The sequence below is a fragment of the Molothrus ater genome, chromosome 4 (assembly GCF_012460135.2).
Source record: "Molothrus ater isolate BHLD 08-10-18 breed brown headed cowbird chromosome 4, BPBGC_Mater_1.1, whole genome shotgun sequence".
NCBI lineage: Eukaryota > Metazoa > Chordata > Aves > Passeriformes > Icteridae > Molothrus > Molothrus ater.
In genome coordinates, this window is record NC_050481.2 from 60444053 (window position 1) to 60469228 (window position 25176).

The 25176-nt window shown below is 38.1% G+C and overlaps 1 protein-coding gene across 5 annotated transcripts in view; it reads right to left on the minus strand.

Annotated features, from left to right (window-relative positions):
* The window catches only part of JAKMIP1 (janus kinase and microtubule interacting protein 1), a 228491-nt gene that overhangs the window by 97514 nt on the left and 105801 nt on the right, over positions 1-25176 (minus strand). For 4 of the 5 annotated variants that reach the window (XM_054514757.1, XM_054514756.1, XM_054514759.1 and 1 more), the window contains 7 exons: positions 24465-24563; positions 21358-21459; positions 18408-18461; positions 17376-17441; positions 14988-15056; positions 12388-12465; positions 10624-10827 (listed from right to left, as the gene is read on the minus strand). In XM_054514757.1, coding sequence (XP_054370732.1) covers positions 10624-10827; positions 12388-12465; positions 14988-15056; positions 17376-17441; positions 18408-18461; positions 21358-21459; positions 24465-24563 — 672 coding nt within the window. The remainder of the gene's footprint in view (positions 1-10623; positions 10828-12387; positions 12466-14987; positions 15057-17375; positions 17442-18407; positions 18462-21357; positions 21460-24464; positions 24564-25176) is intronic. The other variant, XM_054514760.1, reaches the window with a different exon arrangement.

Sequence of the window (25176 nt, forward strand, 5' to 3'; positions counted from 1 at the left end):
CAAAGACTGCCCCTAATGGAGGCACTACATATGACATTGTTACTAAGAGAGTCATAAAAGGGACATTTACCATCAGTCAACCACAGTTATATAAATTATATGTTCACTGACTGCAGGCTTCTCCAGTTTAATTCCTGGAGAAATCCCAAACACAAAGGGCTGTCCAACTGCCCCAAAAGCAAGAAATTTGACTATTTTTTCAGCAGAAGATTCCTCATTAATGCTTGTAACCCTCCATTTCCTTTCACCTCATGATGGAAACTCCATTTTTCTGGGAAACAGGACCTACTTCTTGAAGTTCAGTGACTCACTTAAGCAATTCTCTTTGGTAAACTTGGATGACAAATGCCTTCCAGTACTGTCAGGGAAATAAGATAAATCAGCTCTTGAGCAGCAGAGGACTGAGCCACCAAGATGGGACTAGGACAAATAGGACAAGATTCCTACTCCCAGAAGGTCTGACCTTCCTTCAGAGTGGGAGTGTCTAAGTCTGACAGAAGCATTGCTTTATAGGCAGTATGGTACCTGAGCCGGCCTTGGTGGGACCAATTCAGGTATCCCTGCACCTACAGCTCAATTTTCCTGATAGCTGGAAAATTTCCAGCACCTTTGTTGCACCCTTGTACAAGGGAGTAATGCCAATAATCAATCTGCATCCAAACTCAGCAAGAGGCTAGATAACCCTGGATGCAGATTGATTCTTGGCATTACTCCCTTGTACAAGGATGCAACAAAAAGGATAAAACAGTATTTAAAACTGAATTGAAGACAAAGAGTCAAATGAAATCATATTAGTACACTTCCAGTAAAGAACCAGCCAGCTACTGATTTCAAAAGGCAAATTTCTGTAATTTTTAGCATGCTTTGGTTCCTGCAGCTTTACTGCAACCCCAAGGTTGCAAGCCACATCTCTGGGAAGTCTGAGGAATCAAAATTTAGGCAAAATGCAAGCAGCAGGATGGTGGATGTGTGCCTGGAAATATTACTCTACTTTCACTAATGGAGACATTTCAGTAACACAGGCTTAGAAGACTCAGCTTGTGGTTTAGCCAAAATGACAGTATTGCTCCATTTAAAAAGAAGAAGGTTAATGGCATTTCCACACAGAACACATGAAGTATGAGTGCTCAGCATGTTTTTTAATAGCAATCCATCTACATTAAGTACCATTCCCATTAATACTGCTCCCCTTGTAAAGGAGCACTGAAATAAATGGAAATCCTTAGTCTGAGTTCAGTGAGCCCTAGATTGCAGCCTCAGAGCTATCATTCTTATACTGGAGGCAACATTTCAGCCCAGTAATGATTCCTCACAAATTTAGACACGGGAGAAACCTCAGCAATACAAAGAAAAAAAATTGATCTGAGATGGTCAGAAGTGCCCCACTGCACTGAAATGCCAGGTCCAGATTTCCTCCCCTAAGCGGCCAAAATGTGTGCACTTCCTCATTTGATTAAAATTGTCTTTTCAGCTACCTCGAGTTCTGATGAGAAATGGACTGTGTCACTCTACAATTACATGGTGCCCTTCATAGATTCTGTTTTTTTTTAAATTTTGTTACTTGATGTGCCAGCTGCCTTTTTAGTTACACACATAGACTGAGAATTTCTGCATTTTCTCTCTATTGGGCAGGGATGCAGGCTACATGAAGAGGACTTCTTCATCCAAGCCTCCTGTCCTCTCCAATTTACCCATAGGGCTAGTCAGACATTCACAGTCCTGAACCACACCTTGGATAGCTTCAAATTCTCAAGAAGCTTTATCAAACAGGGATAAATCTATCAGGAAAAGAAGTTTTGTGACAAATTTCGTCTTTCAGACAATGATCACCACATCATCCTTCATTTAGGTGTCAAACTGTTAGAACTGATGTTCCCTAAATAGGTAAGTAAAGAGCCCACCCAAATGAATGTGCTGTTTTTACAGACAAAACCACCAAGATCAATTAATCTAGACTCAAAATATGCTCCTTGCCATGCTACTGCACTTGTGAAAATACAGGAATGTACTAATCAGGGGGGTTAGAAATCACCTTAACAGTTCCTGTGACACACTCTTATTGGATTTACATTCACCAGCAAATCCAAGAAAACAATTTGATAATTTTAGCACAAAGCAGACAAAGAAGGATTTGCTAAGCTGCTTAGAGCCTGGCCCTGAAATGTTGGAAAGGTTCAGGTTAATGTCCTTTCACAGGACAGGCTACATCTGACATGAACCATGTTTTGAATCTCTGAAGCCATCTTATGTTCAAGAAGGTATCTCGTTCTACAGCAAAATTTAGCATGGGAAATATTTTATCAATCTGACAGAGGGAAGAATCAATATGGTTCATTACATCTTTATTTTAAGAAGATTCTGCTCACGGTTAAGACACAGGTATGTAAGATCTTCAGCAGTGTGAATGGCATAACTATGTTACATGTACAAATTTAAACAAAGATGAATATAAACTGACTTGCCTTTAGCTATTATTCAAATCACTCAAGTGATGGATAAACACATTCTTTTCTTGGGCTTTTTTGAAATCCAATGCATTTTAACAGCTGTTTAAAAGCATGTAGTGTTTTAACAATTCAATTTGCATAGGCAATTGTCACATGCATTACTCAATTACTCAAGCTCTTGGATCTGCTGCTGGAAGGGGTATGTATTCAGAAATCCAAATGTTCCCTTTAATCCCATATTCCTAGAATGTGATTTTGCATAACAGTCATAAGGAAACAAAAATGCCACTTCAACAGCATTAGTTTAAGCTGATTTTGTTGACATCTTATTTTACTTCATGAATGAAAACTTAATGTAAATTTCAGCCACTTGCATATGATAATAATAGATCATTTTGGATAGACTGTACCTCTCTGATTCTCAATCATTATTTTGTTTGCACAGCAGGTAAAAATTTAATTCTTTTCTCTGTTCTGTGGTGTAATTATAATCCAGTTAATAGCTACTGATGTAGGAGAATTGTTCTTTTTAATCTTTATTATGCATCTGTAGTGTCTTTATTTGCCTTTCTGAGGAGAATGAACCTTTTAGCAGCTGCACTGATACATTTCTCAGCATATGTATTCAGTCCCATTTGTAGTTGTACACCAGTGAATTTTAAAAATGCATTCAGCCCCAAATAACTGTTATAATCTGATAGAAATTACTATATGTATGTAGTATTTATTAGTAAACTTGATTCATCTTTTTTAACACTGAGAATCTTTTAATTTATGCAACAACATATTTTGATATCTAACAGAAGAATATCAACAGTCCTATTGCTTTTCATTAGGGAAAAACACCAATTAAAGTCACATTAGATTTATATTTACACAGAATGGAGAATGGCTATGCTAAGGCTATGTGAGCTCAGAAGACAAAACCCATTCCACATGTTAAAACTGACTCTGTGACAGCCTAGACACATTATCAGGCAGGAAAAAAACCCAGAAGCATAATGTAATATTTATCATTAAATTTAGATTATTTTAAATTCAGATATTTAAATAACAAATTCCTATGTAGGTAATTAGAATGGTGTTTGTATGCATTGGGCATATGAAAATACACTTATCCCTAACTTCTGTAACAAACTTCACATACTTTCTCTTTTAGCCTTGCCTTTCCTCAGCTCCCACTGGCTTTTCCTAAGAATCAGGGTGTTTAGGATTTCAGATGAGAGGAATTCAGCATTCAAGTTTCAGATAAGAGTTTTCTTGATACTAATAGTATTGTAAGGCATACAGTTGCTCTTACTTTGAGTAGAACCTCAGTCAAACATTGTTTAGGACAAAGAGAGCAGACCTTTCAGATGTATTTTTTAGGTATTACAGCAGTCCTGCTATCACCACTTATTCACACAACTAGCATCACTAAAGCAATAAGCAAAGCAGACAGTTGAAGACTATATAAAGAAAACATACACAGGGAAACACTGTAAGATGAACATAGAGAAATTACTAAAATTAACCCTCATCTGCCATACATGTCAGCTGTGGGAAATTACAGAAGATTATTGTGATATTTTCATTATAGCAGCAATAATGTGCTGAAAGACTCCATGCTCAGTCCTGCATGACAAATCAATACCACAGGTCAACCATGATTAGCCTAGTCATGATGTGCTTGATGAATATTGATGACAGTTATACAGCTGTGGTATATCAGATGCTTTTAAGAGCAATTCATGAATATAAAAATTGCATTATCAACAGTAATCTATTACATTTTAAACAACAAACTGCAGACCATTAATACTATGGAAAAAAAAAAAGAAAAATCAGTGGTCACCCTATGTATACCTCTTCATGTTGTATGTAACAGCTAGCAATTTAACCTTTGAGATTCAAAATAAAAATATTAAACCATTAAATCTAGGTAGATTTGGAGGAAAAATTATCTGAGCCTCCCAGTTGTTATTATAGCAAGGTTCATAGTAATACTTCCACCTGATTTGTAAATTGTGTGACACAGCTGTGAGTTTTTGACCAAGCCAGCCTCTCTGGCACAAGGTAACATGGCAGAGGAGGGGTTGTCTTTAACTTGTCCTCTCTTTCACAAAGCACTGTGCCAGAGAGGACAGATTTAATACAACACCTCCTTATGCCCATCAATGTCTATATATTTATGTATCAGTGAGGTACACTGAGCACAGCATCCTCTCTCTCTCTTTCTCCCTCCCCTCCCTCACACCTCCTTATGCCCATCAATGCCTATATTTTTATATATCAGTGAGGTACACTGAGCACAGCATCCTCTCTTTCTCTTTCTCCCTCCCCAGATGTGTTCCCATCAAATATTAAACCTTAATAATTCTCCTTGGGTGAGAAATAAACACTAACCACACCCCTTCCCAAACAAATATCTATTATAAATGGCTGAGCCAATAGGGTCATATAGATCTGGTGACATCCAACCCTATGGATTTGTAAACAAACTGCTCTCCCAGCATGGAAAAATTGTCCATATAGAAGAGAGCAGGAAGAACTCATGGAGCAATGACATTTGCCATAGCTTTGTTTGGCCTTTAAGCCAGAAGAGCTGTGCCCCTTGAAAAAACTGCTGGTCAGAAAAAGAACTAAGGAATTTAGTGAAGAAAATTAGTTGCTGTTTCTCAATTTCAAGTGATATTTTGACATTTCAGGACAAAAAAGGACATTGGTGCTTCTGACTTTTCCTTGGTGTCCATAAGAAGCAGGCACCACACCAGCAGTGAATCCTTCTCTGTGGAGTGGCACTTGGAGGTCAGTACCTGCTCTGTCCTAAAGCTTTGCCTTCTTCTAGTAAAACATGCAAATAAAGTGCTCATTTCTGCTCTTCTTACTTTTGAATAATCCAATCTGGTCATGAGAGTAAATGCCCTAGTTTAATGAAAACATAATTAAAATTTTTACAACTATGTTCCAACTATTTAAAGCTGGAACTGGATGAGTTCAGCAGTTGATAGATGTTTTATATTCAGATCTAGAACTAAGGTAATGATTTCTTTTACTCTGTAAAACTGAGCTTCACCCAAGAATATTCTAAATCAAGTTAAAAGAAAACGCACTCAGCTTAGTACAGTACTACAGTACAGCTTAGGGGGAAAAAATCACACTTTTTGACACAATGAACTAACCTATCTTTTTCTTTTTTTCTAACAATTTTATACAAAGATAAGACTGCTCTAGATTAATAAAATCTGTCTTTCATATACCTTCTTACTGGCAGCGGCCATTTTTGGAATTGTGTGCCAATCTGCTATCCTTCAAGGATTTTCTATCTTCTCTTTGGATTTAAAATAACTTCAGATGAAATCAGAATAAATTAAATTTCTATTATAAATTTTCTTCATGTTTGAATACTGCCAACAGTGTAATCTGAATAAATCTATCCTAAATTAAAACCTGCTTCTGCTGACTTACCCCAGTTTCATACTCCAGAAGCAGCTACAGTAAAACCAACAAGAATATATTTTGGTTTTTAATTTGTTTGATTTATATAAAGCATAATTTGACATTTAAATAGTTACTAGTTTTAGAAGACAAGATGATTACAATATATTTTGAAGGTGAACTAAGCATAATGTTGTGTGGATTTTCTGTACTGGGATTTTTTGGGCTGTGCTGGTTTTTTGTTTGGGGTTTTTTGTTTTATGGGGTTTTTTTTACTTTGCTTAACTAGGAAGTTGATATCACTACTTGAGAAACATGTTGAATTGCTCTGTTTAAAATATCTTTTCTCTGAGATGGATTTTATAGCTACACAACACATTTTTTTCTCCCTCTAGAAATGATTCAAATATATGCATAAAAATTTACTCTTCTTAATAGAACTTGCCAGTAATGACCTTCAGATTTTCAAAAAAAAGCAGTAAAGTAATTCCATTGCACTGACTATAGCATAAATGTTACTTTTAAATGAAGCCCTGCTAAAAATAAACCAGACATTGATTTCCAAAAGGTTGTAATAGCAGCATAGCACAATGAGACTTTTCTGATGGCAACATCCGCACATGCCCGATTGCTGGAAGCAAATAGCACAAGCTGCTCATGACAGATTTTTAATTAACAAGTTTTACCTCCTCCAAATAGAGAGGATGGTGTAAATCAGAGCACCCTCTCTGACTTAGAGGGAGTACTGCCAACATGTTTCAGCTGAGGATCTGTCCTCCAGACCTGCATGTTGCACTCTGGGTTTAATGAAAGTGTTGTGTGCCTTAGCAAGCAGATCTAATCACACAGCCTAATCTGGCTCCACAGAGGCCTGCTTTCCTTAATGCACAATGGGTATACATGAATGGTTCCATTTATACACTAATGAACAGTAATCATGTGGGGCTGTATACACCCAAGAAGAACAGACCTACCAGTGTAATACAGAGCCTAACTTCCTAAGATGTATTTATTTCACTGGAACAAAGTCAATACCCAGTGGCCAAGAACTCCAGCTTTACATCTAGACAAAGAAGAACACATAAAGCAGCTCAGGCTCACACCTGGGCAGCCATTTACCCATTTCCTTAAGCCCATCCCTGTCCCTCTCTGACAGTCATTCCCCAGGAAGGACATTTAGCAGCTCTGTAAAGCCAGCACCTCGCACACTAAATCCTCAAAGTCCCTGCATGAAGCAATTAATCTATAAGGAAACCTTGCATACCAACCTATAGTTTTCACCACATGCCCTCCCATTTCTGCACCCTGCATGCATGGTCAAGGAGCATTTATAGGCAGAAGGAAGGAACTCTTTCTTCATCACCAGATCTCCTTGAACTCCCATTCTGTGACACAGCAATTCTGACTCAGAGAAGACTGTTGCCAGGCTACCAGATAAGCGGAGTTGTTCTTTTGAAGCCCTTGTATCAGGCAGACCAGAAGGTAATGAAAGCAAAGTAACAGGCCTTCTGAAGTGATTGAACTTCCAAAGTGTCACAGAATTTGGAGTCTTTAGTACATGATTTCTGTTTCAGGGAATGTTTGAGAGTGTTTGCAACAACGAGACTCTGTATTAAGCCTTGCAGGTCCATCATGTTGTCCCATCATTCTCTGTAACCCCCACTTCAGCGGAGGAAAAAGTGTTGCCCATACTGTGGAGGCAGTGCAGACTGTAAAATCTGGCCAGGTCTAGACGACTGTTTTGCCAGAACAAAGTGCAGTGGGTGCTTGCTGGTGTCACAGCATCAGCAAAACTCCTCCTGGATGTAAATACATGAGGAAAGGAGGGTACTTATCAGAGATGTACTTTACTTAGTGCAGCTTCATCCATTCATTAGGATTCTCTCAGCACAAGAGGGGTTTCATTTGTGTAACATTCAGCTTCTGTCACTTGCTAGTGAGATGAAAGTAATCCCATAAGAATTAGCCCTCCAATATCCCAGGCAAATTAACTAGCATCTTTGCCTTTGTTTTTCCTGTTTAATAGGAAATGTGGAGGGGGGAGGGCATGTGTGTGCGGGTTAAAAATAGATGACTAAAATACTTAGATGCTTATTAAGCAATGGAATTCAGTTTAACATGTCCTGTAGGGCTGTAACATTAGCATGTCTAATGAGATGGGCACAACATGAAACTCTAATGACATCCTATAAAATGGGTTTGGAGACAGGTACATAAACATCCATGGCTAATGAAGCTGTGTTTATGCTGGCTTTTCTTTTTTTTCCTATGCACATTTAACTTTATGCTGTGAAGCAATCTGTAAATGCATGAACTGGACTAACAGAAGATGTGCTCCAGATGTGCATATAAAGTGCTCTAATTGATAGCAAGCAGGCCATGGAACAAATTGGAACAAAATATAAATTAAACCCCAGATATACATAAAATATGGATTTTGAGTCTCCTCTGGGACAACTGTTTCACTTTACAAATCTACTCCTATTTTTTCCTTTCTATTTGCCACTATTACATGAACTCAATTTAGAGGCTCTGCCCAGGTCCCCAAAAATACCCTCTAACAAGGGACACAAAATGTGTTAAACCACATTCCTAGTGAAAGCAAAGGACCAAACTATATCTAGTCTGATGTTAAAATCTGAAATTGTCAATTATTTAGGTGTAGAGGCATTACTCAACACACAGTGTCATCATACCCATTAAATATCATCCACAAACAATATTTACCCTACTGAAGTGTTATTGTTTTGAATAAAACATCAACAGTCTGGCTAGGAAATTGGACTGCCTAAGAGACTAACAAAATACTCCATTCTCACTGGTTTTCAGCTACACTAATAACATTAAACTATTATCTTCTGGCTCCATCCTTATTTACCCAATTGAATATATTTACTCTCTCTTTCTGACACTTTTAGTGGCAGCTGGTGCCTACCTTCTCCAGCTTTCTGTACCATTGCTGATGACTAAAACTAGGTGACAACCCATTAAACAAGTTCATCTGCTCTCAATGTTAGACATTCCAAACCAACACAACAGAGTCAAGGAGCAGAGAAAGGAAACTTCTTGGAACTCAGAGGTCAGGTCTGGGACTGCCACTATAAGCACTTCCCACCACTGCAGGGTGACAGGAGATGACCACAACAGTGCTGGGTCACATTACATCAGTTTCATCTGTTTCATCTCTACTCATCTATAAGCCAACCTGAACAGAGAGAGGCTTGGAACTAAACTGAAAGCAGTTCTTGCCCCAGCACCTGAATCAGCACCAGAAATATCCACATTGTTCTGGACACATCTGCACAGCACATTTTGACATTTACAATATGTGACTTTCAGACTTGCGCAGAAAGTAGCCAAGGAGTCCTCAAGATCTAGGACATCTGCCTACAACTTCCAGAGTCTACTGTAAAGGAGAACCAAAATCCTTGGAAACAATTATTTCTGCTGAAGTAATTAATTAACACCCTGAGACATGCAGCTCTCTTCTTTCGCTGAATATTTGCACAAAACCACTAGCAATGCTACCAACACTAAATAATTACCACACTTCTATAGGCCAGGACCTTGCCAAATTTGAGTTGTCAATAAATGTGCTTAAGGAAGCAGTTTGGACAGACAAGGCTTTTCTGAATGAATTTAGAGTGAAAGCTTGTAAGTGGCCTCTTAAAAGATTTCCTGAGACTTCCTTTTTTATTTTATTTAAAAGAGGTCATAAATAGCTAAAATAAATAAAAAGGGGAATCTCAGGGCCTTTCCAGGTCGCTGTGACCCCGAGATTGTTAAAAGTCTCTTTACCCAGCCCAGCACTTGAAGAATGAGTCAGAGCTCTTCAGTTCTCGGTCTCAAGGTTGTTTATTGTGTCTTATCTATAAAAATTTTCTCCTGCCCTGCCGAGGTCTGTCCAGCAGGACAGTCCAGGCCCACTGCCTGCCCCCGGGGTGGTGCTATGTCTTTATACTAAAAACTACATGTACAATGTTTACAATTACTTTCCAATACCTATTACCTAATTTAGACAGCGAGCTTCTACCCTAAACCAATCTAAAGTGCCAACATGACAGCAGAAGATGGAGGCCAAGAAGAAGAAGGAGAAAGGCTGGACACACCCAGTTCCCTCCATCTCGCCTCCTGAACCTCCATACCAAAAGCCCTAAAATCTACTTTTCCACCCTGTGATAACTCCACTAATATTCTACTTAAACTGTTGTGCCTTGATGATCTTCATATAAGGTTGGTAATTTGCTCCACGGGTCATAATCAAAACCACAGGTGTTTTGGGCTCTGTGCCAGGGCTTCTGAGCCCCCTGGCAGGGGTCCTGGTTGTCCTGGACAGCCAGAGGGACATTCTGGGTTCCCACAAGGGAAAAAATAAAAACTTGGATTCCTGTAATTGTTTCTGCCTTTACTCCTTTCATAGTGTTACACTCTAACAACCTTCCATTCTGACCTTTTCTACTTTAGGCCTCAAACTTGCAACAAGCTCCCATTGGAGTCCTGTGGAAGACAGTGTGGTTGCTCACACACGAAAGGTTGTGCAACAGCACCCTGTGGTGAGACAGTGCCTTGTTCTGAGTGTGCACCATGCCCAGCACGCCCAGTTGCCGACACCACACGCTCCTTGGCACGGGAGCTGTACAGAGACCAGACTGAACACAACTCCACGAGGTGAGGGTGAAGCGATGCTGTCATACGGGCAGTGGCGGCAACCACAGAGGTAACACCAACACCAAGGGGGAGGAGAGAGAACCGGGATTACCTGCTGGGCCTGCTGCAGCAGCTCCATCCTCTCATGCAAGATCTGGCTGTCAAACTCCCGGCTCTGCCTCAGGATCTGCCGCCGCACCTTCTCTACCGCCGCACGCAGATCCTCCCGCTGCGCCTCCGTCAGCGACTCGCTGGCCCGCCGGCCCGGGTCCTGCTGCAGGGCATTATACAGCGTGGCCTCCAGCTCCTGGATTTTCTAGTGCAACCCAAAGCATACACAGACAGGCTGGCGTTTGAATCCAGCAAGCAAACAACCCACCAAGAGCTAGAGGAGGAGGCTAGCAAGGCAGGAGGGCAGGATGGACACGGACAGACCGACAGAAAGCAGCAAGCGTGAGCAGTGAGGAGCATTCCACACAGAGTGCGCGCAGCCTCCTGGCACGGATGGACACCCGGGAGATGGGTCCTGCTCTAGCAAATCATTGATTCTTCCATTTAAGAAAGATTCAGAAGATAGGTCTGCATTCAGTACCTGATAAAACTCCAAATCCTGCTGCTGAACATTACAAATTTAACTTAAACTAACAGATTTCCTTCAACTGCAGCTGAATTGTTAAGCCATCCTATAAAATAAAAAGACCACAGGAAAAACTGTGAACAGAAATCTCGCTTTCCCTCTCTGTGGCCCTAGTGACCTGATAGCCATGGCTCACAGTCTGTGTCACTGGCTTAGCTCCAAGTTGCCATAAGCAATGAAGGAAGGAACACTTGTATACACTAATCCCTCATCCATCTCTTGCTGTCTGCCAGATTCCTAACATGATTCTCATGCAGTACTTTGCAGAGCCCACAACACAGGAGAACTTCAGATTCACGTGGAGAATTGTACTCCCAAGAGGAAAGGAAGGAATCGTGGCAGTGTTGCCTTGATTACTGGGGTTAGCATGATCCTATCAAAAACCAGCATCCAGACTAACAATATTTGGATCAAGAGCATCTGACCACATCCCTTTGGCCCTCAGAACACCTTTGTGAGGTAGGTAATTCCATCCATATTAGTGATGCATAAACAGCTGCACAGAGAGGTTAAATGGCTTGCCCAAGGTCACAGTGCTAGAAATAGTGCTTGCTTGCTTTTATCTCTGTTATCTGCTCTGAGCACTAGACCTTGCTTCTTCTCTGAAAACATTTTCCACATAAGAAACATTTACAGTGTATAAATAGTGCTTCAGGCCATTATGTTTTTGATTTCCCGAAGTCTCACTATCAGCAAAGTTGTGTGTGTAGTTCTACCAATTCCTGGATAATTCCTGATTGTTTAGCCTGAGAAAAGGCAAGGTTGCAGCTTCCCTTTTAAAATGAGGAAGGGTAAGATTGGATAGGATTGCACAGGAAGGAATTGCATGGGAAGAACAGGCATTCCTGACTTACGATAGGTTAGCAGCAGTAATACTTACAAATGCTTCCAGAAAAGAAATATGGGAAAAGTTCTAAAGTAATTTTTGGTGTATTTTAGCAGTCATGGTTTTTTTTCACACATAAACCAGCTTCCAGATGTACCAACAAGAGGTTTGCATATCATAGAATAAAAAATGCAATGCAAAAATATTACACTTGTAAGTACTATAATCCATTTCCTAAACTTTTGTTTAAGAAATAGTTGATTTCTAGTCTGGCAGGAAAAAAAAAGATATAAAGTAAAAAAGAGTCCTATTTATAATTAAAAGAAAAAAACCCAAAACAACCAAAACCTGCATTTTATCCATTTTATCAGATCTGTTCAAACAAAAAAAATTAATGACTGTTCTTTTCCTACCATGTATGCCTGGTCCAGAGCTTGCTTCCTGTAGTCGAGTTCTTCCTCTAAATAACCCTTCTGTTTACTGAACAGGTCCTGAGCAATAATAAAAACAAGGGAGTGTTTGTTCTTTATCCTAATTCATGAAGAATCATAAATGCCATAATTTTTATGCAAGCTTTCCACTTGAAAGCAAAAGAAAACCATAGCAAACGACCACGTTCATCCTAAGGATATTTGGAATATCAAATTTATGATATTAGCACTCCAAATCTGTGTATCATATTAACAAGCTGTACCTAGAAAGCATTGACCTCTACACCAGTGCATAAACCTGCCTGGACCTGACAGAAGTGCAGCAAAAGGTGAGTGGGGATGTACATGCATGTGGTCCAAAAGCTGTACCTTACACAGGGCCAAGGGAGGGAAAAGAGAAACACAAGAGAGGGCACTTTATGAAAATATCCCATGGAAATACTACCCTTAAGGAAGTCATGGGGCATGCCCTACTTGCTGTTGTCTAATGTGTTCTTTTAGGGAGGAAACCCAAGCATGCAGGGTTAACCACAGCTGGATTCTGCAGCACCATCCTGTGATGTGTTACTGAAGCTGAAGTAACAACTCAGTCCTCAGCTTGTACAGGCAGGAGGCCAAACTGAAACAGGTGAAGTGATGCCCAGAGAGGTTGAGTGAGTAGCTGAAGAAGTTTTCAAGATACCTAAGATTTACAAGGATTGTTTACTTTTGTTCTTTTCTGTCAGTTGCCAGTGGTAACCGTAGCAACATATAAGACCAGTAGTAGAGGATTCAGAGGAACAAGGTGCTATTTGTTCTCTGTATAAGAAGTATAATATTTACTATTAACTTATTTTGTAAACTTGAAGTTCTTTTAATTACCTATTAATTAATATTCAAGGAAAACCCAAAATTTAAGTCAGACCATGGTCTTGGGGCTGGAATTTGGTTGGGAACAGATGGGCATCTATCGCCATGATAGCCATTTCAGAATCTTTCTGCTCCAGAATATTCTAAATATGCTACTGGTCCTGAAAGGAAAGGGCCTCCAACAAGTCCTGTAGGACATATTTTTCAGCCCTTTGTGGACATCTCCAGAACTCTTGAGTTCAGAACTCTGGAGAATGTGATATGGTATTAGACACCACATTTATGCAACTGAATGCCCCCATGGTTACCCAGGTGGCTCATTTTCTGACATGGATGAATTACAGCAACTGCAAGGTTGTTGTACAGGATGAAACACCACCATGCACTGGGAGTGCACAGCAAAGAACAGGCCTGGTCCTGACTTTCTTACAAGTGTCTGACACCACAGAGGTAGATTCAATTTTCTGAGACTATAAAATGGGTCAGAGCTACCACCAGAGCCCAGAATAGCAATGCAGCTGCCCTGATCATGTTACTTCTCAAAAGGGAAAGTAAAGGCTGCCCACAGAAAGCAAGAGGGAAAGAAACAAGAATAGGACCTCAAACCCTTAACATGGGTTTCAAGGACAACTACACCAGTGCTCAGTCTTTCTAAAAGTATCATGCTAGAATATAATTTCTCAACTCATTGAGTCAATCAGATTGCTGTGCTAAAAAAATAGATGCAAGGGCTATCCATGGTAAGACTTGAAAACATCACAGATAATAAAGGGGAAGATAATATATCAAGTTACAAACACACCTATTTTTTCCATTTTTCTTTACATTAGAATCTTTTATTTGTGGCTACTTTCCCTTCCCCAAGCCTTTGTATTTTTCCATAACAAGACTTAAAAATAAAGAAATGCTAAATGTGGAAAGTATCTTATCTGTGTTAAAGTACAATCAGTGTGACAGGTTACACTCAACAGAGAACACAGTCTGAGCACTTATATTTTTGTTTGTGGCTCAAGCACACACTTCTTCAGTGGCCCTGGGCAAATCACTTAACCTCCCTGTCTCATTGTCCCATTCTTTAGGAGGAATGCAATGCTGCTTATTTATCTACCTGTAAAGGTGTGGTGAGGATTATTCAGTGTTTGGATTGCCATTGGAAGATGTGAAGCACAGCATACATGGTAAACCAATAAAACCAAACACTCCTTCTAAAACTGTTCAACATATGGAAAAATAAGGTCAGTTTGTTTTTCAAGACAGAACTGCTTTTTGAGAGAACATTCTCTCTTTAGGCAGGAAGGCCATGGGGAAAGAAAGGTCACCTGGAGTAAGAGGTCTTGACAGCTTGTCCAGAAGCTGAGTACCAGAGAGCAAAGAAATACCCTTGCCAATTCTACTAGCATGACCCCAACATTATAAAGATAATGCTGCTGCCTGACAAATTAATATACAAAGAAAGTACAGAGACAATTTTGCACCAGTTAATGTGCTCTCCAGCTATGCCTTTGTGCCCTAATTCATATCTATTTTTGCTATTTTTGTTCTATACAGATTTGAAAATTTTGTCTCACCCCAAAGAATACAAGCAATAGATTGTTCTAAAAACCACTTGCCTATTTTACCATGAAGCCATCTCTGTCAAGCAGAGAAAGGCAGGAAACCTGCCTGGGATGAAATACATGCACAAACCCTTACATGAGTTTTAGCTAAATGAATTTTTAGCTATTGTTTCTTACCTTCTCATTCTCCAGGTCTAACATCTTCTGTGTCAGTGCAGCTTCTGTCCCCTCTATCTGTTTCAACCACTACAGCAGTGTGAAGAGAAAAAAATATAAAATGAACAGAGATTTTGAAAAAGGTTCTACCAAACATTTTTCAAGTTTCTTGCCAGCACTTCCAGGCATATACTCCTCCCATGCTATCTATTCACTCTGGAGACACACATGAATAAACAGGTTGTGAGAGCACAGGCAGAATGGAGGACTGCAGAGACACACTAAAGACTAACAAGTGTAGGTTGCTTTCCTACAGAAAATAAAATTGGGTTTTCCCCTGTAAAGTTCAAGAAACAAAATAGATTTGGGTCAAGAATGCAAAATCAACCTGATTGTTTCTTACTCAAATGCTTGTTGGCCTGATTTGTGAAACCATCATCTCACTCCAGTCCTTCATTTTTCCAGAGGGCAATTGAAACAAAATACAAGGTGGAAAACTCAACACTTAATTCTGCACAGTTTGCTGCACTCTTTGTGGGAAAAAGCTCAGTTGTAAAACATTGGTAATGTAGAGGGAAAAAAAAACCAGACAGACAGATGGAAACTCTTGTCGTTGCTACTATGAATCCCTTGCCATTATGGAAACACTCAAAACAATCAGAATGAAAAACAGCCATTGCATTCCAAAGGTAAAAATTGCACATCATAACAGCTAAATGCATGGATACAAGGTTCTTGCTTAATTACTGTCACCAGGATTATGTTAATATTTCCATTTAAGTTTATTGGAATGGATGGAAATGGTCAGTTCTGAATTATTTCATTTAATTCCTCTACTGGTCTTCGATAAGGACCCATGACTAGCTTACAGAGAGCAGATTTGCCACTGATAATTATTGCTTTGCTCAACTGTCTTGTTTACTAACACTGGGCTACTCATATCTGCTTTAAGTCTTTTGGTATCCTTTGCACATCAACTCCTTTAATTGAGTGTTTTGGTGAATTCATTAGGTCTCAGACTCAAAGGAATGAATGACATACTAACTTTTTCCCCAAGATTTACACAGGAAATTTCAAACATCAGTTTACAACTTATGAAATATGAATTCATTACTTCATAATTTTGAAACTTCCACTATTTAAGAGACCAATGGAAAAAAGAAAATTTTTTTTATCTGCTTAGCAGGTTAGCTTTCTACAGAAAAAAAATTAACAGGAACACAATATTCCCCAGAGACTCTATTTTCACCATCTTTGTTTTCGTTTTGAAGGTGACAAGCTGAAGATATTCCTAAGGAAAGCCTCATCACGGATATTCAAGCATTCTGAATTTTGAAATCAATGGAAATGGGAAATCCTGACCATCTCTCACAGCTACCCTCAATCAACTGAAGGGCTATTTGCAAAAATTAGAGATCTAATTTTTTTAAGGTATGCAGATGATATGCAAAACTAAATGTTGATTCTGAACATTCTATGCCTGTTACCCTTTCATAAAGGGGCACAGGAGAGACAAACAGTATTTTTGGGAGTCTATATCTTAGCCTTTTATAGTGGGGTTCTTCTCCTTTCATTTTTTGGATGTGAAGTGCTAAAATTCCTTCTCTTTTAATGCCACAGCACAGTGAAAAAACATAGGCATTTTAGCCCTATTCCCCATTTATTTTGCTTATAGCAATTATTCATTTAAATTAATGATTATTAAATTACCTCATGTAGATTATTTACCTGAAGGTATTTAGATAAGTAGATTATCAAAATTATATCAATTAAAGCAATTATTAAACTGCTCAAATTTTAATTTAAAATATTCTGAATTTCAACAATACATCAGGAAAGATTTAATGGAAACATATGAAAAGGATGCACAGAGCTTCTTCAGAGAAATACGCAAGTCAGTCTTAGTTCTAAATGTCACCCCTTTCATATACAGATTATATTCCCTGGAAGTAAAGAACTAGCCATACAGAAATGAGTGACCTGGCTGTCTTGTGCAAACTACTTTTTCTCTATGTCCACTAATTTACAGAGGAGAGGACCACAGAGTACTCTGAGCTCTTTCCATCATCCACAGGAATGAGCCCAAAAGGGACCATGGGCACCTTACACCTGCTCCCAGAGCAATGAGGACACAGCACTTCTGGGAATGGAGTCTCTTCTGTTAAGTGGATTTTTAGTACTTTATGCTAAGGGAATATCTCCAAAACATGTTTTTATTTTTAAACTGGGTTTCTTTCTTAAGTTTGGCTTTACCTCAAGACATCACAATCCCAACATTGATGTAAGGATGAACACATGCTCCAATCCAGATGACCTGAACAGAAAAGCCATGCTTCCCTGGCAATGTTATGAGGTATCTTACAAGACATGGCCAGTTTTAAGCAGAGAAAAATATTTACTGAATTCTACCTTTTCACAGAGGGAAAGCACAGTCCCAGCTTGGATTATTGCAACCTGCTCTTCATTTCTCAAATTCTAAAATACAAAAAGATACATTTTAAATTGCATTAAAAATTCATTCTTTAACATGAGCAGTAAGTTTTAACCATACTTCAAAAAGTAAAACAGTTGTACCATTTAGGATTATAGACATGACCAAAAAGCATCCCATGATTGAAAGTACTGAAAATTAAACCAAGGATGCTTAGTTCCACTTTATTTCAGCATACCAGCCCCACAACACTTTTTCAACAGATCATTCAATGAAACAGATCATTCAATTACAATTAAGTGGTTTCAGTCAGGGATTTTGCAATTTTTTTTCCCTGTTTTTGCCAGTTCATTGGACTAAGCCTTGCAGCAAGTGAATCTCACCTTCATGCACTTCAGACTTCCAACTAAAGAAAACAATGCAAAGAGTAAGTGCCATAGAAATCTCCACAGGACTTGCAACATAACATGCAAATCTAGAACTTAAAACTAAAAAAACCTCAATCTGTTAAATCTAGCTATAAACTGGACTCAGCTCCCTGGATGTTTGTGCCTCAAATGTGTGACTAAGATTTCATACTGTACTTAGCAATAAAGAGGGAAAAGGGGAGACAGTTTTCCTTGCCTTTTTCCCAGAAAATCCACTCCTGGCAGTGGCAGCCTTCACAGCAGAAGGTGCTACTATAGCTACTCAAGAGGGATAATTCACAGCTTGGTCTGGCTTTGACTTCTGTTTTGCATCTTTTCACTTTGCCTATTGCAGTGCCTATCATTTGGTCAAGACCAAATCCTACCTTGAAAAAATACTCTTTTCACTACCATCAGTTTAACTACAAAAGTTCATGTTCTAAAAGCCATTCCTAACCATTCATATTCTTCATACAAACACAGGCATATAAAAATCACCCTGTGCACTGTCTTGGATGTTAGTATCTGCTCTGGAAAAAAAAAAAAAAAAGCTTTAAATTAACCATGAAACTGGAAGTACATTTAAAAGTAAAAAATTGTTACCCCATTATCTCCAAGAATATCTAGCTTCTTCATAAGTTCAGATATATTCACGTCCTGAAAAAAGATGTTTGACACTTATTTTTATGAAGTAGGTCAGAAACAGTCTTTATATGCTACATTTTATGTACCCCTTATTCTCTTCTGTGTGTGAAAGACTTCAAATGTAAGTAAGTGAAACATAGTTTTGCATCACAATTACGAAAGTAATTATTGGTATTTTAAGACAAAACCAAAAGTCACTCTCAATTACAACAAGCAACCTGGATAGCTGTGCATGAGGGCAGAATGCTTCTGTATCATTCACACTTCTCATCCTGCTAATGTGTGTAGAGGAAAGATCAAAACTGATAAACAGGTTTAAAAGACGTAAAGAGAAAGGGCTTAAAAGACTTTTTTTTGTTTGTTTGGAGTGGAGCATCAGCCACATCAAGCTACAGAAGTTACAAGGACAGAGAGCATGAACATATAATTACTAAGAAGATTTGCTTGGTGATTTGCTTTTTATTTTCTTTGTTAAACAAAAACATGGAGTTTTAAATCAGCCTTACAGTGGCAGAAGGGAATGTGCACAGTGGGCTGAACATCCTCCTCCAAACAGCTTATCAGCTCATAATCATCTTTCTGATTAGAAAGCCACATTTCTCTGCCACTCAGCTCTCAGATAATGAACTGAACAGTCCATCCTTATTAAGGCTCAGCCACTGAAAAAAAGAAAACAACTCCTCTGATTCAAAAAAGAGAGGAATAAATTCATGGAATCACATAATCATGGAATATGCTGAGATGGAAGGGATGCATCAGGATCATTGAGTCCAACTCCTGGCCCTACACATCATCATCCCCAGGAGTCACAGCATGTGCCTGAGAGCATTGTCCAAACACTCCTTCAACTCTGTCAGGCTGGAGCTGTGACCAGTTCCCTGAGGAGCTGTTCAGTGCCCATTCTCTGGGTGAAGAACCTTTTCCTGATAAAATTCACATGATGTCTGTATTTCACACTGTGCCAGGATCCATTCCTAGGCCCCAGAACTCTATTTAAACTAACTAACTCAGCATATTCCATGATTTTTTGTATTTTAGAATTTAAAAAGTTGTTGAAAAGGGTCATGGAACTGTTTAACCAGAGGTAATCACATTCTCCTGAACTATCCCAAGTTTGGTCTGCAAGTTAACACATCAAAGTTAAAATGGACCAGGGATCATTTCCACTGACAGCCTGTAATGCAGCCTTGCTGTTTGAAGGCAGGAAGCCTTGAGAGCATGGGAATAGACCAGTCCATGTTAGTCCAAAATGCTTAATACACATACATAAAGCAAAAGAGTCTTGTTAAATGCTGCCACCATCAATTTCTACTCCTATCCAGCACTTAGAAAAGGCCAATATGTCACAGGGCCATGTGCAGTTTTCAAGTTTTTCTATTCTGAGAGGTCCCCTCCATCTCTTCCCAAAAACTTCAGGGGTGCTCCCAAATGTTACATGAGCTATTTAACTGCACCGTCACTAACCCTGGAATGGTGCAGATCCTAATACGCTTGTATTTGGATGGATGTTAAAAACAAAACTCTTGATTATGATCAGCATTGACAATGCTGAACAGCAACTTCTTTAGCCAATGAGTTACATTAGTGAAGAATGGAATTTATGTGCATCTATTCAGCCAGAAATAATCATTCTAATAATTTATTTCCATATGATGCATAAAGGAAGAATCAGAAACTAAATCAGATTTTGCATCATTCTGGAATCTACATTGCTGCTGATGGCTAACAATTTTTAAAAGCACTGAAAACAGATAAAAGGTCAACTATTTCAGTCTGCCCAGTTTAGGTGACTGCCCCATCTTCAGGTAAGCAAACTGAAAGGCAGATTGAAAAAAATCCACCTGTTAAAGCATATCACAGATGGCAATGGAAAAAAGGGAATTATGGATACTGCTACAGCCAATATGCAGATTAGAACAACAGGTAAGATAAAAGTGGGCCTGGCTCTATTAGTAGGTGATGTGCTAACTGATTATTCTTGGTGTGCTTTGGGAGATGAGACTCCAACCAAATCTGTAGGTAAGAAGCAGATTTTAACTCTTTCCTTTCAGACTAATCAACTTCCTAAAAATATGCAGGGACAATTTCTGTTTATTTCCCCTAGAGATCATGCTGTGCTCGTTAAAGCACTGAATAGCATCAAGCCTCCTATAAGGGGACTTGTAAACACAACTAAAAATTCAACCATTAATCACTAGTGAATGGCACTGAGATTATGCTTTATTTACTTGTAGAAAAGTTACCCAGCCCTGTTGTGTAACATTACTGACAACACAAGTCTGAATTCAATCTTAAGTGAACCAGCATGCAAATCAAGTTGCAGAAATGGCCTGTTCATGGGGGAACAGGAGTGAAAAGAGTAATTCTTGCTTCCTTATATCAGAAGGTAATCAAGGGAGAATGTGATGTTTATCTTGTCCTTGTTCTAAAAGAGTCCCACCTATCTGAATGAGTTCTGGGTCAGGCACCTCATGCTTCAAGGCCTTGGCCTTGGCAAATAACTTAAGCATATTAATTCAACAAATAAAAGCCTTCACTAAATTTGGTGTAAAATAAGGACTGAATGTCATATTTCTGAACTCATATGAAGACATTTAATATCATGAACCATGTACAGTAGCAAGCCTGACAAGGAATCACTTCAACATCCACATTCTTCCCTAGACTAAATGTAAATTATCTTGATTGACCAGCCTTCAGTTTCACTAAGGATCTCCTGACATGACCAGATCATATTCCTATGAGAATATGAAACTGTTTCCCCAGTTAAAAATATTTTTTCTAATTTTTTTTTCTTTTTTTGCATTTTCTTCCCTTGTAAGTGTCAAACCATTTGTTTGGATATTAGACTGGTCATTCAAGAAAGTTTCCTAGCCATCCAACTGTTTCTAGTGTTTCTCTCATATACCTTTATTCCTTCCTGATGGCAGAACAGTTGAAGTGCACTTCCATTGTTTTCAGGGAAGGTGGTTATATGAAGATTAAATGCTGGTGACCTTCTCTCTCTTTCCTGAGGAAAGATTTGTTTAAAAACAACATTTGTGAATATACATGAACATTTTTCCTCCACCTTTACAAAACATACTTGTACATTAAAAAGGCAGATTCGTACTCTCATTCCAAATCTAGTCTATTTCCTCTTTTACCATATTTGAAGAATTTTGGCTAAATACAACCATAGTGTTGGCTGCCAGCTGATTCCATGCACACAGTTTCTGCAAAGCTACCTGACACTCCCCAGCTGCAGAACCCTTGCAACACTGGCCCTAATTGACTGGAGCCCTGAAATACTCTGCAGATTTTTATGTTGATTCTAACCTTGTTTAACTACTGTTTTCTTTCATGGAACACTAAAAAAAATTTAGAAAGAAAAATCTGCAGAAAAAAAAAATTAAACTCCATCATGAAACAGTATTGTTGAATATTTTCTCACTAAAGTTAAACCTATGTGTCTGGTCCCTGTTTATTCTACAGACTACCTTCCTATTAGAGCATTTAAAATTCCCATTCATATTCACTCCAAAAGCCAAGATGTCAGAAAATGTTGAAAGGTAGCACTAATCTACAGTTATGATGTTCTTTGTGACAAAACAAAAAATTATAAATTCCCATCTATCTAAAGATATTTAGAATATCTAAAACTTAACTGGTCCATGTACACGACTTCCATGCATTTCTTCAAAATACTAACCTATTATTTCTTCAGAAGGCAGATATAGCATAACAAAAAAGCAATTTTTAGCTAAATTAAATTTTCATTTGCCTGTGAAAAATGACTGGACTGAAGGCTCTGGGCAACCTATGCATTGGGTCTTACTCTGAATTCTCTCTGGCCATGAGAACATGAGCAAGAAACACCAGATTTCATCTCCATGTTACAAGGGGATGCTTTGGCATCATGAGCTTCATTTTCTGAGAGAGACCACTACTACAAATACTTCAGCTCCTACGACCATCCCTGTATTACTCCATTTCCTAAATCACAAATGAGGTGCTTTAATTGATATGGCAGACAAGCTGCATCCATTCACATAAAGATGTTACAAAGCATGGCAAATCTTGTTATTAATTAGGTTAAACATAATTTGAAACTACAGTGTAGAGCGAAAAATCTCTGTAGCCTCTTCAATTTCCCCCCTCTGAGGTTTTTTTGAAAGAATATTTACATCAACAGTCTAATTCTGAAATGGGCTTAAATAATGTCTTAGCTGCTGTAAACCAAAACCAGAACTTTATTTCTTATCCAAATTCAGTTATGATTTTAGATATTGTTAAAAATTCATCAGTTGCTATTGCATTCATCTTACCTAAACTTGCTTGCTTTAATTGATAAATAAATCATTTTTTTATACTTTACCTAATTTTAATCTGAATAACTGCTAAAAAATACCGTCCTGCTTACCAGTAGTGGTTTTCCTAAAGCATTGCATTGTCAGTCACATTGGTGCCTACATGCTTGTCTACAAAGGAAAAAATCTTTTCTCGCAATCACACAAAAATACTTCCATTGTTATTCTGTGAAAGAATTTTTCCAAGCTTTGGCACATGACAAAACCTTACATGATGTAGTGAGCTGTTTTTGATGTGATTCTTCCATGTGAAAATAGCTCCTCATGAAGGAGCTATTGAAGAATATTTGTTCTTTCCTTAAGAAATCTGTTTTGGACAGTTTTACTTCTAATAACACCCACCCTTTAGGAAGCAATTTCTAGTGCAACAGCCAATTCAAATCCTAAATTGTTCTCTATTTGTCTTTACAGTCCTTCCATAAATTATAACGATACCTATTAGAAAGCATTTCTATTTTTCTGAACATCTACTGAAATTCTAGTAACCTAAATTCATAATTTTGAATATAATGGGCTATGACATCAAAACATATGGCTGATAAAGGATGAAAAAAAGATTAAGAAATGTCAGACAAAAAGAACATCCACATAACAGGGAGACAGGACATTTTCATCTTTATCAGAGAAGTTACACATGCCGAGGTTTTTGGTGAAACGTGCTGGGTGATAAAAATGGAGGAGTGACAATGACAGGTTTGTCAGAGAGTTTATTCTAAGCAGTGTTAAGAATGCTGGTGATCTTTGAAACTGAACAATGTGTCATCAGGCAATACAACCATGTGACAACTGTGCATCACACACAGACACTTCAGTGTTACTAAATTCCACATGAGCCCATTTTGTGAGGGGATGAGAACCATTGCTTTCAGCTGTAACCACAGGCTACATGTTCAGTGCTAATAACAAATAATTTTGCTTATTTCATTTATGCAAAGTATGGAATTTGTTTGGTATAGGCAACATATCAGTTTGACACACAGAAGTTATATTTCTGCTTTACCACTTTTCTTTGGCATTGCCAGAGGTTTGGGTTTTTTTTTCATTTTTCATTGACTGAAGCCAATTATTTCCAGTCCATGACCACTTTAAACCATGAGAAAATGGATTTAAGGTAAGAGGAATTCTTTGGAATCTGCTATCAAAAAGTGTTCTTTTTATGACAAATTTACTTCATATAAATGTTGTCAACATTAAATTAATGTAATTTAAAGCAATTCTACATTGATGTGATGGACGTGTCAGATCTTTAGTGAGATCATTGCATGCAAGATGTGAGAAGGTGTGTTAATTTAATCAATGTCAGCCAAGGCTGTAGAATACATACCAGGTGATTTTACATGCAGGAAAGGAGCAGTTATGGAAATGAAACAAATAAAAAAGGCAAAATATTGCAAAACAAAATATTTTATTAGATGAAAACCAAACTAAATGCAATTTATATTAGCTATATTACATCTTTATAAACATTAGTGAGCATTCTCTCCAAAACATATTAAGGCAGTGGCATCAATTTCATTATCCCAAGATACAACATTTAAAAAATAGATACCTAAGTGACTTCCCTTAAACATGCACCAGACATCAGTAATCTTTACAGGAATTTCAGCTTGGGTTCAAACATAATTTCTGCTCCATTTGAGAGTTTGCAACAGAGAGAATCTCTTACTTCAAGCTCTAGCACTCTGAATTCTAACAGCTCATTCTGGTCTTTTGCATCTTGCATCTCATTCTTCAGCTGATGCTCTTCTTGTTCCATTCTGTAAATCTGTGAGACAAACACAACATGGTAACCCTGTAAGCACTAGAAAAAATACTGCTTACAGTAGTAAGCAGGGGTTTAGACAAAACTGTTAATTATTTCCAGTTTTCATTGTGCATCAGGCTGTGTCACAGAGATAAGAAAAGCATTCTATCAGAAAGTATTTCTGAGAGCAGTCAGCAGAAAATGGTCAATGTTCTCTTAGAGTAATAATCTGGAAGTAACATAAAACTTATATGAATGTTGTATCTAAATAAGTTAAGCAGTGGAAGTTTGCTTTTAAAATCCAGCAAATGAAACTGAATTACATTAACATTTGGGTAGGCTGTTCTCATTGTATTTGCCTAATTAGACATCTAATTTTTTATAGTATATGAAAGATAATAATGGTGTGGTTTTAACGACTACTTTTTAATTTGCCAGAATTTTGCCTTGGGGTACTAACAAAGACAAAATAGAAATTCAATACTGGCTATTAATTATGCCAACTAATAGCTTTGGTCTACTGTCTAGTTTAACTGGGTGATCTTTTACTTTGTACAAAACTAAATAGAAGCGTAACATCTGGCATAATGTACTTTAACATTTATAGTGCCCATGTGTAAGTGCCCAAGTAAAT